The sequence below is a fragment of the Oryzias melastigma genome, linkage group LG9 (assembly GCF_002922805.2).
Source record: "Oryzias melastigma strain HK-1 linkage group LG9, ASM292280v2, whole genome shotgun sequence".
Lineage (NCBI taxonomy): Eukaryota > Metazoa > Chordata > Actinopteri > Beloniformes > Adrianichthyidae > Oryzias > Oryzias melastigma.
Genome location: NC_050520.1, coordinates 6,204,023 through 6,216,350, shown reverse-complemented (window position 1 = coordinate 6,216,350; position 12,328 = coordinate 6,204,023). Strand labels below are relative to the sequence as shown.

General features: G+C 35.7%; 2 protein-coding genes across 2 annotated transcripts; one reads left to right on the top strand and one right to left on the bottom strand.

Moving 5' to 3' along the window:
- Positions 1-350: 350 nt before the first annotated feature.
- On the bottom strand, positions 351-5,739 carry LOC112148902 (cell division cycle protein 20 homolog B). The gene is made up of 7 exons (XM_024276321.2): positions 5,706-5,739; positions 4,441-4,658; positions 4,048-4,142; positions 3,722-3,950; positions 2,657-2,782; positions 2,453-2,586; positions 351-1,297 (listed from the first exon to the last, which is right to left on the bottom strand). The coding sequence occupies exons 1-7, from the start codon at positions 5,737-5,739 to the stop codon at positions 1,147-1,149; spliced, it is 987 nt and encodes a 328-aa protein (XP_024132089.2). The 3' UTR covers positions 351-1,146.
- Positions 5,740-8,867: 3,128 nt separating this feature from the next.
- gpx8 (glutathione peroxidase 8 (putative)) lies at positions 8,868-11,532 on the top strand. The gene is made up of 3 exons (XM_024275656.2): positions 8,868-9,303; positions 9,443-9,704; positions 11,093-11,532. The coding sequence occupies exons 1-3, from the start codon at positions 9,097-9,099 to the stop codon at positions 11,254-11,256; spliced, it is 633 nt and encodes a 210-aa protein (XP_024131424.1). The 5' UTR covers positions 8,868-9,096; the 3' UTR covers positions 11,257-11,532.
- The last annotated feature ends 796 nt before the right edge of the window (positions 11,533-12,328 follow it).

The window sequence follows — 12,328 nt, the reverse complement described above, 5'->3', positions numbered from 1 at the left end:
TCCAAGAAAATTTTCTTTTTATTTTGTCATAATTAAAAGATCGCTGGCTATATTTATAATATAGTATAATTTATAATATATAGTATAATTCTATGGTTAGGAGTCGTGTAAAGGGGCTAAACTGGGCCTTTGAATGAGAATGTGTTGATTTTTGTGGTCTCTGGGCTGTTACCCACACCATCTTTTTTTCATATATGAGCTTTTGCAAGCACATATTATGTTTGCCTTAGTGTAGCTCTGCATTTACAAAGGTCTCGTCCACAAAAAATGGAAACTTGTAAATCAATTGTTTTTTTTTCTATCATGTCTATTTGACAAGATTTGATACATCACTTTTTACACACTATTTTAAAAGTTGTATGGCTGGGTATCTATAATTTTTTCCAGAAATTTTCATGTTTTTACCTTAATTGTACAGTCTCACCTGCATAAATGCAGACAGTCCAGTTAAAGTTAGACTGTCTTTGGATCCATCAAAAACACTTTCTTTTAGCTTCAGCAATTGGTTGAGTATAAGCAAACAAAAGGTCAACACAGATGATGCACAGGCTCAAAGACAAAAAAACATGATACAAGAAAACCAAGTGCAACATAAAGGAAAGAAAAAACCTTCCACAGCTTCATCACTAAGACGGACAATATAACGAGACGTGAAACTGAGACAGAATGCATGAACTTTCTGAAGGGGGTTAAAACCCACATTCTCAGACACAAAAACTACATAAACTCGTTTGTAAAATGCAAAATAATAAAGGAACTAAACAAGGTTAAGGAGGTTTCACGAGGATTTAAAAAAAAAACATAATAAATAAAGAAAAAAAATAGTTTTAGAAGCCATTAAATTTTGTTGAAAAAATATTTTTGGAAATATTTTCTAGAATATGTGATATATCTCAATTTTTACAGATCCCATGATTCTTTTCTTAGTTTTCTAAAAAAACACTTTGACTTTTAACACTAAAATAAAAAAAGTCTACTGGACGGCTACTTTACAAAAGAATAAAATAAAACAATATCTTAAATTTGCATTTGGCTCATATTGACGTAGATTAAAAAAATATGCTCTCTGTAAAAGATGGGTTTGGTCTGGCCTCATAACTACAGTTTGACTGTAACTCTAAAATCAGCATTGAAAGCTGTGGAGAACTACAGATCCCAGATGTGGAGGCGCTGGTCTGCTCCAGCAGAGAAGAGGTGAGTGTTATCAGGGTTTATGGCCACGTGCAGAACTCGATCAGAATGACCTGAAAAGAAACTGGACTGAGTCAGGGTGATGAGGCCTTTACCGCTTTCATTCCTAATAAGTTTATTTATTCAGATGCAAATTGATTAACATTTTCCATTTCTTTCTGATTGAAATATCTGGAGCCAGTCGAACAACTACATTTTCAAAACTGGTGTTTTTAAAAATAAGCAACTGAAACAAAACCTGGCTTCAAATAATGATTTTTTTTTTTACTATGGCTGCACGGTGGTGCAGTGGTTTTGCCTCACAGTGAGTTGGCTCTGATTCAAGTTCTAGTTGGGTTTTTCTCTGTATGGAGTGTGCATGTTCTCCCTGTCCATGTATAGGTTTTGTCTAGGCACTTCGGCTCCTTTCCACAGACAAAAAAAACCTCATAAGTTAACTCAGGGTTGTTCAAGTTAAGGCCTCATTCCTACATGTTTCCAACATACCATGCTTGTGCATATTCTAATCGGTTGGACACTCCTAAAAACAGGTAGTCAGTCATGAGTAGGGGTTGGATGTCTGATAATCATGGAATACATCGTCTATAAAGGCCCATAGATGCTCTTTCCTGGTTAATTAGTGATTCTAAATGGCCCCTTAGGTGTGACCGCTGTATGGCCCTACAATGGAGTGTCAATTTGTTCACCTTCACCCTTTATAGGTTCCAGCAAACCCATGAACCCAAAGGGACTAAAGCGGTTTTAGAAGATAGACAGACGGATGAAAAATTCAGCTTTTAGCAGAACAGGGAGTCAAATAACAGAAGAAAACAATCTGGATACAACTTAGCCAATGTGATATCACTCATCCTTATTGAGGATCCATGGATCAAGTTTTTTTGTTTATTTATTTTTCTTCACTGCAGCTAGAAAACTATTAACCTGCCAAATTTGAGGAAAAATGCATTGAAAAATTCATCCATCCAGTTTCAGAACCTGCTGTATCCCTTTTAGAGTCATGGGGGTTGAAGGTGTGGTACACACTCAACAAGTCAGCAAGGCCACACACTCACATGCACACCATATCTAGATATATAGATATACCAGTTAGCCTATGAGGCATGTTTTTTAATTGTGGGAGGAAACTCCTTGAGAAAACCCACACATGTACAAGGAGAACATGCAAACTATTCAGAAATGACCCAGTTGATGCTTCAACCAGGGCTGAAGCTGAACCTTTTTTTTAACTGCTACAATGTTATTGAATATTTCACAAATTTGCCGTTTATAACCTGCAAGCTGATGGAGTCGAGTGAGGTCGGGAAACTTCCAAGTCCACGAGTAGACCGAGTTATGAGGAAGTCCATGACTAGTTATGAGATATCTCTTCTTTCCAGCCCATCGAAGAGAACAGATCTGCAAGTGAAGCCATGAAGGAGTGTATCGTTCAGGAATAAATGACTGATCCTGGATCGTGGAGCTGTACCTGTGAGTTTGTGCTGACAGAATTCAAACAGGTCCCCAACTGTGCATCCCAAATTCTGAGTTCTCCATCCTTCCAACCTCCGCCTGTAGCTATCACCCCTCTCTGCCATGGACACCACCCCATCGCCTGAAGACACAAAGAACACAATATAGTGGATGTCTTCATCAGGTGACTGTGAAAATCACCAAATTTACCATTTCTAACAAATAATATGAAATTAATTGTGATTTTAAATGTACTTTTAACTTGCAGGATGTTTTTAACATCTAATGGATCTTTGTTCAAAAATAATTATATTTCATAAACAGCAAAGTGATTAAATAAAATATTAGGCTCATGCTCCAACTTAAAAACAAAGGTTAATTTTTCACATTTACAGAGATCTTTAAACATTTACTAAATGCCAAATCGAGCATTTGCATTAAAGTTTATCAGGTTAAACTTACAAACAAATCAAAATATAGCATTTCTATCTTAAAATCCGTTTTGATTTGACTAAATTAAATAAATATTGGCTATGTCTGAATTTCTACCCTAATCCCTGACTACTAAAAATCTATATAGTGCAGGACTATTTAGTGTCCTGGAATTTAAAGTCAATTTAAACATGATGCTCACTACTTTTCTTTCGTTTTTCTGAACGCTGAATATGACGTCACCAATTTCACAAAGTGAAAATCAAATCAATACGAACATTTCATGACGTTTATTTATGACTCCACTGTGTTCTGATGATGAAAATGTGGATGGTTTATTCAAAAATTACGTTTAAACATGTTTTTTTCTTCTAAATTGTTCGACCACAGTGCATTGTGGTCTATATTCGGTAATGTAGTGAGCATCGATGCACGCTAGTTTTTCGCAAAGACTTCTGGGAAATTTCTCGTTCACTTTTCTTTGGAATTAGTAGATTCGGACAGTACTAGAAAATGGCAAACGCTCTATATAGTGAGTAGGGAGAGAATTCAGACATAGCCATAGATTTTTGTAATGCCACGATAGATTAATTCACACTGATCCAGATTCACAGCAGGTATAAAAATATGAAGTTCTGGTTTCATCCACCTTAATAGCACTGGGCTGCCTCATCCTCTCAATAGCCTGAGAAGATTTTTTAATTCCTGCAATATCACTGCCCCAAATATGAAGGAGGCCCTTTGTGGAGCCGCTCGCCATCCATTCTTCTCCTGGAGACCACTGCAGGCTGCAGATCTCCTCTTGCAGATCAGCAGCACCGACCAGCGAAGCAGGAGCCCGAGCATCTGTGTGGTGGACGTGTCCGAGAACAGAGCCGCTGTGAGATGGTAAACACACGAGAGTTCATACTCTGGTTTTATGTTGTACTTACTGTTCAAGATGGTTAGTTATTGATTCAGTGAATCTGACGGCACCTGCTGAGTACTTCCTGTTTCCAGGAGAGAGCTGCGACTGCAGAAAAGTGTGACTGCAGAGATCTCAGGTTCTGCATATGGTCAACATCCCATAACTGAGGGCCAAAGGAAAACACAAAGACACAAAATGTCATTTAAAGAACCACTCCAATGAAAAAGGTGTTTTTGCTGTTTATAACATGTTTTTGTATCAAGTTTCTGAAGATGGAGGACATATATATAGAAAATGAAGCTTAAAGTTGTATTTCTGAATATTCCTGAATTCAAATTGTTGTGAGCAAACTCCTTGCTCTGCTCCATTCTGATGCATCCACCTGTAGACATCTAGATTCATGTAAATCACTTTTAATCACTTATCTAAGTTCTGTAGTTTGTTTGTAGTGGATGTTGTACCTGAACCTCCCCCCTTCTGTTGCCAATACAGAGCATTCTGCCGTCTCCGCTCCAGCACAGACGTGAGATGGACAGAGTCTCAGAGCGCGGTTGATCTGGAGCTGGAAACGGCTCCAAAACTCCCACTAGAGCCTGAGTTTCTGAATCCCAAAGATAAACAGAGGAGCCCAGCGCTAACGCAATCATTCCACTCTCACTACAGTCGAGAAGATCAGAGTCTGAAAGACAAGAACCAGACGAGGAGAGAACCAGACTGAGTGCTTCTAAAGTATGGATGGACTGTAGATTAGTAATTGTTAGATAGACAGAAGACAAATAGATGAATCAAACTTTGTTAGAAGTAAGGAAATATATATTTTTCTATGCTCATCTAAAGTTTGTTTTGTTTTAATTAGGAGTTTTCTTTAACAAAGTGTCCCAATTTTCCCTCCATTTCCTCTTCATTCCCTGAATTGGTGGATTTGAATGCAATATTTTAGTTAATCACTAGAATATCTTTTCAACAATATATTCCTACTAAAAACAGATCAAAATATGAAGTTTCAACTTCCTTTTTTGTTGATTTCTCTCAGAACAGCATTTAAAATGTCTTGTTGTGATCTGTAAAAACTAAAAAATATGGAGAGAAAATAGTTCAGTCCAATTTGTGTGTGCGTAATTCTTGATTTGTAACTTGTGTCTGCATGTTTGTGCATAGGTTTGGATTTTTGAGCGTGAGTTATTCGCAATTCTGTGCAGCTGATAAGAAAACTATGAAACTATAAAGCAGCATTTAAACGCATCATTTACATACGAAACTTGGAGACGTGAAAAGAGTCTCACATCAGGGAACTGGTGGATACTTTTTAAAGATTTGTGTGTGTAGTTAGTCTTAAGCTGTTGTCATTTTAAGGTGTGTTTATGTAAATTTTTTAATTTTTTTTATTTTATCATTTTTGTTTGTGTGTATATGCAGTTGGAAGTGCATACAGTTACAAACAAAATGTATTGTATGAGTTACAAATCAAGAATTGTGCACACAAATCTAAAGTTACACACAAACATGCAGACACATGTTACAAATCAAGAATTACACACGCACACAAATCCAATTAAACCATTTTCTCTCTATACAAACACGTACAATTGACCAATTTGTCTGAACCATAGAATATTTTCTGTAATTAATTAATTTTTTTTATGTTAATTGTTGAGTCATTCTTTAACAAAGACACAAAAAGACATTTGAAGTCATGCACGTTTGTAAAAATCACATCTTCTCTTACAGTAGTCGTTCCGCAGTGATGGTGCTCCCAACATCATCACCAATTTCCTCTGGTGACTTAGACGGTCTTTCTTCAGAACTGCAAAAGGTTGCAAGTCTTGCTTTTTAGTATCTGACCCTTCAATAAAAGATACACACAATAACTAAGACTTCAGTTTAAGTAGCATTTATTGGAATAACTGCTTTTAAGCATGCATAGAGGAGACATAATAAGTAAACGGTGCAGAATCAGCTGAATACGCTTTAAAGCGTTTGACTCATCACTACTAAGAAAATCATGCAAAGTAAACTTTCATTAAATCATCTTCATAGGCTCTTAGCTAAAACATGTTGCCCTAAACAAGAGTTTCATTTGTCTAAATAAGGGTAAAGTGTCCCTTCACTTGCCAGTCAGAAGCTACTGCTGTACCTTTCACGCTGTACCTGAGGGTTTGGAGCTCCAGTTTTGATCAGCTGCTCTCCACGCCAACGTCACTCTCTATAAACACCAAAGATAAAAAAAAAAAAATCTGATGCATTCTGCACTCTGACTTCCTCCCAGAGTACATAAATATGCTTCACAGATTTCACACTGATCAACTCAATTGTTCCTAGATGTGAGCTCAATGAGGAGGTGAAGCCTTGGTGAGTCCTTAGGAGAATACTGCAGAATGTACTTAGCTTTTCAGAGTATTCTGTGTATTTTCTGATTTTTTTTTTTTTTTTTTTTTTTTTTGCCTTTGCAATCATAAAATGGAGAATTGTCTGTCACAAACAGAAGTTTCTTTATTAAACCTGTACTGGATCTTAAAATTGCATTTGCACAATAGAGCTTCTGCACTTTGGTCAATAGGACTCTTCAGGATACGTAAGAGTTAATAGAAAAAAACTATTCCTGCTCACAGTTACCAATGTATGATGACAATGTTTCTTATTTTGTAATATAAATTTGCATAGATTTCAGTTGATTCTGTTTGAAAATACAGAAAAAGTCATGTGACTTGCTGCAAACCTGTTCTGTGGAGTTTCCTTTGTTTGGCTTCTCTCTGCTTTTGGGAGAAGGCTTACTTGATCGGTTTGATACTACGAGTGCCTCCCTGAAGTCTCCCACTTTTGGAATTCCTGTTTCAAAAAATAAATATTTTCATTTACAAGAAATTTCATAACCGATTTCTATAAGACATATTTTGATTTGATTAAATGTATTCAAAAGAAAAAGGGTGTAAAAGAGGTTTCAATCTGATGGAAGTTTATTTTCTACATTAGATAATTTAGATTTTTTTTTCCCTCTGGTAGATTTAGATTTAAATGAAGAATTCCAGAAATAAAGTTAAAATTTTAAACATGCAACTTTGTTAGAGGAAAAACTAAAAGTAAAAAAAAAAATCAAATGTACAACTGCAAATAGCTTTAAGAGGTAAAGAGGATTTTTTAATTGCATACACAAATAAATCACTCCTAATTGAGGTCAAAATTTTAAGATCAAAGTCAGAATAAGGATATAAAATTTTTAGAATAAGTCAAAACTCAATGAGTTCAAATGTAGAGAAATCAGTCAGAATGTCAAAGATAAATGGTTGAATTTAGGTACTTTTATGTAAAATCAGAATTCATTGAATAGAATCTGAAATCAAAACAAAAATGTAATCAGCACATAGTGAGACTAACATGATAATTATGAAAATAAAGTTGTAAATTTTTACAGAAAATCGTCTGAATTTTCAATCTCTCGTTCTTAAATTGTATATTTATGCTTTTGGAGGCTAAACAATCTTCTTTAATAGAACACTTTATATTCAAAAACAAAAGTATTTTATGAATGAATGACAAAAACGCCATTTAAGTGAAGCTAGGACTCAAAAAGATGTATCTGTAAATATATAATAGTTCCCAAAATTATCTGACAAGTAATTTAAAAATTAAAAAAGAAATTTTAAAAAGTATGAATAAACAGCATTTGTCGTTTTTTTCCTTAATTTAGAATTTATACCGTTAAAACTTTGCCTGATATGCATGACCATGAAGCAGGACATTTTTATGTCACAGAAAGAAACAACACAAGAAAATCAAGTGTGATATACACAATACCGAGATCATTTCCCAGCTGGACTTCATCTTCTGGTTCCTGGTGGGTCTGTGGATCTTCTAGGTCCAGCCTCTGACAGACTGCATCAAGGTCACGCCTGGGGTCACACTGCCCCCCAGAGGCCATCGGTGTACTCGCAGCAGGAGCTTGTCTGGAACTTTTCTGGATGATCCCGTTCTTGAAACGCTTGTATGTGACTTCATTGACAAAACTTTGTCCCTGAAAAGGATATTTATTTAAAAACATTACAGTGCATAACAAATCATCAAATTCATACATTTAAAACCTCAAACAACGGTTGCTCCAATTTCTTTGTCCTGTGACAATGGCAATAAAGGCCTATCTTTCTAAAAAAAAAAAAACAATTTTGCTAAGAAAACTAACAAAATGTCCACTTTGCCAACAGGAACTTTAAAAACAAGTGTTCACTTTAGTAGAGTTGCACTGCAAAAACTGAATTTTACGTTTTAAAAAATTCAACAAAGACTATTTCTAATAATGATAGTTTATGTTTCATTTTTGGCTTATCCTAAAATGTAGAGTAACACCTTACAATGTCGTAGAATTGCTCGAAAATATACAACAATATAACATTACACATACCCAGAGAAGTTGCATTTTTAATATTTCTAAAGTAACTGTAAAATAAAAAGTAAGTAGTAAAGTACACACAAAAGAAAGTAATCTATCACTCTGTGAGGCTCCTTACCATGGTAGCTGTAATGCTCCAACAAGCAGTTTGGGTTTAACAAAGTCGAACAGATTTTTTAAAATCAAGTGGTGGTCAGTAAGTACAACCAGAATACATTGTTTGAACAAATACAATGATTTTAAGTGAACCACATTGTTAGAAAAATATGATAAAAGTAACTTAATGTCTAATTTAAATGTAGTTAATTGGATTTCTGTCTATGATGCACCACAAAAGGCAAAATAAGTCCTTTTATTTTTGAAAGGACTTCATGTGAACTTCTGTCAAAAATTGTTTAATAGTTTATTTGTTTGTGTTTTATTTATACCAAAATACAACAATTAAATATTAGTGCATGCAGTGTCTTGTTTTTCTAAAGTGTGATTTAAGGGTTGTAGTCGTTGAGAAATTGACTCGAGTTGCTCTTTAAACGTTGAAGGTTGCAGACCGCTGCAACATTTAAAAACAAAATCTGGACATTTCTTTTTTATTTTGAAGGAATTGCATTTCCGACATTGAAATTAGTCTTTATTTTGAAGGAATTGGCTTTCCGGTGTCGTCGTAGTTTTTGCCAGCTAGCCAGACGGATCCTCCTTTCCTCAGAACTTGTAGAAAAAACTCACTTCCACCTCCAAAATGGAGGAGCTAGGAGGATACCCCACCAAGTCCTCCATCCGTAAAGCAAAAATGTTTAGAGTTTTGTTGAGCATGACAGTCGGAGCAGGGTGTTTATTCCTTCTACATACCCAGCTAATAAAACCCAGAAAACCCAGCGATTTTTATTCTTTCGAGGTCAAAGACGCCAAAGGGAGGACGGTTTCCCTGGAGAAGTACCGAGGAAAAGTATGTCCACATCATCAGCAAAGCTTGCGGTGAAACCCCGCAAACTTGTATGAAGTTTGCGTGTGTCGTCTGCAGTGGTCGTGTTGGTGGCGGGGCTGTGATTTAACGGTGCGGCTGCTGTCTGTCTCTCTCCGCTCAGGCGTCGCTGGTTGTAAACGTGGCGAGTCACTGCGAGCACACGGAGGCGAACTTCAGGTTCCTGCAGGAGCTCCACCGGGAGCTGGGCACCTCTCACTTCAACGTCCTGGCCTTCCCGTGCGGCCAGTTCGGGAAGACAGAACTGGGCCTGAGTCGGGACATCGAGGCGTTCGCCAGGAACACCTACGGCCTCACCTTCCCGTTCTTCAGCAAGATCAAAACTTTTGGTTCGGAAGCGGAACCCGCCTTCAAATTCCTCACAGGTCGGTGTTCCCATCCAAACTTTCAGTAAAAATACCAATATTTTTGATTAAAACATGCAGATATTTGATTTTAACTAGAAAAGTTAAGTTATAAACTCCAAATGTGTGCATTAAGTTTTCCTAATTTGCAATAACACGTTAATAATCTAACTCGACTTTAAAAAAAAAAAAGAAAATAATTCACGGATTACATTTTATTTGTGTATTTATTTATGAAATGTTGCAAATTTGACAATACAAATAAAGTTTTTTTTAGCTGCACAGAACACACCAAAAAATAAGTCCTCTTAAAAATTATCATAACAAACTTTAATTAAACTGCTTTTCTTTGCAATTTTCACTAGTGACAACCATGACAGGCGAAAAAAAGCAAATTGAAATCAATATGATTTTAAAGGGTTTTTTATTACTTAAAGAACCTACACTATTTCATGCAGAATCAACGTTTTTGACCTTTTAAGTGTATTATAATGTTAATTTATGTCAAAAAACAACCGCAAAAGTTGTATTTCGCTCATACATCTCTGATCATTCCTCTAAAGCTTTGCTTTCTGATCACCAGCCCCTTAGAAATAAAAAAAAAACGACTGGGTTCTCACATTGTGATGTCACAAAGTGAGGAACAGCCCCTTCCAGGTAGAGTCTGTACTGCCAGCACTGCCCCCAGGCTAAAACACACACTCACTTTCAGCAAAACATTTTAATTTTATCTGCATAATACTGTATATCTACTTTTAGTAGCTCGGGCATTAGTTCCAAAAATCATAGCAGCTGACCCGGCGTTTAAAGGAGAAAATCGGAAATATGCGTTTATCCCATCATGATAACTGATGAGTTCATTTTGTGGCAAAATTCGGTCGACGCATCTCTCTTCCAGGGAGGAAGATAACTCACCAAAAATAAATCCCATTTCATTAAGAAAATAGAGTGCCAAAGGGTAATAAATATATTATCAAATCAAACTTTATAAAACATTTTTTTTTATAAAAAGCGCTTCTCATACCTTATGCAACTTGGAGCGCTTCACATTTAAAAACAAAAAAACATATACAAAAGTGTAAAAGGACCAAATCTCCTCTAATCAATTACTAAAGATAAGCTAAGATTAAATCACCAGCAGAACTCAAAGATGAAGCAATCAAGCTTTGTTGGAAATTTACAGTAAAAAGATGTTATATCATCTCTGTAGTCTTATTTTCAACTCCTGTACATCTTGAGATTCTTTTTTTATTCCAGTTTATATTTCTTTTTTTTTTCTTGTAGAAGTATGTCTGCCTCTAATATAACTTGTAAACTAATAAATCAGATTATCAATACTTAAAACAAATAAGTGCACTACTGACTTTATGGCTATATTACTTTTTCTTGTTTTTTTTTTTTCTTTTTAGATTCTGTGCAAAAATTTCCCAAATGGAATTTCTGGAAGTTTCTGGTTGATCCAGAAGGCAAAGTCGTCCGGTTCTGGAGAACAGACGAGCCCACGGAGAGCATTCGACAAGAAGCCGTATCGCTGGTCCGACAGATCATCCTAAAGAAACGAGCGGAGCTATGATGGATCTCAAACTGGACTGCTGCCTCCTGACGGTTTAGGTTTCTGACTGTCAGGAGTAATCGACCTGTAGCAGTGAGTGAGATGAGGAGATGAGCCATCCAGTCAACGCTCAGGATTAGCCACTAATGTCAGCTGCAGGCGAGAGGCTGGACAGAGAGGGAATGAAACCAGGTCGTCACTGCAGCTCAATGAATCATTCCTGTTTGAAAAGTTTACCTGTTACATTTCTCTTTTATTTTCCAAAGTTTACATTAAAATCTCTTTCTCATGATGACACTTACTGGTATATTGGTTTGTTTAAATCACCTGTCAAAGTCAAGGCCCAGGGGCCGGATCTGGCCCTCCAGGTAATTATATTCGGCCCTCCAGATCTTTTTATTTTATTGTTATTAATGGCCCGATGTTATCTTGCGACCTTTTTTAAACTTGTATAATTTTTAAAAAATATATTTTTATGGAGGGTAAAATTTCAAAAGTTATTAAAGGTTTAAGTTGATTTATTCTGGGATAATATTCCTGCATTTTTATTATTCATAATTATGTAAAAAGTTATGGACTTAAAGTTTTAAAAATTGTCATTCTGTTAGCCTTTTGGACTATTTTGGCAATTACTAAGATTGTTTTAGGCTACTTTGGAGTTTAGCAAATATTTCAGCTACAAGCTAGCTGTTTTGGCTAATTTAGGCTTGTTTCAGTTTTTTAAGGTTATTTTGAAATTTAGCTATTTTTTCAGCTACACGCTAGCTGTTTTGACTAACCTAAGGTTTGTTTTTTTTTTCTTTTAGCTAATTTACCATTTAGCAAATGTTTTTGATGGATATTAACTTTAGCATTTTCAGCTATTAACTTCAGTAATTTCAGCTTCAGTATTTTTAGCGATCAATTTCAGGATCTTCAGCTATCAGCACTAGCATCTTCAAATTCAGCTTACAGCATTCACACTAGCATTATCGCAGGTAATGCTATATATCTAGCTCATAATTATGTTTAAAAGTTATAGTTTTAATTTTTTAAAATGCAGTTTTAGAGTGTTTAATAAATGTTTATCCTGTTAGGCCCACGACCTAAGGTG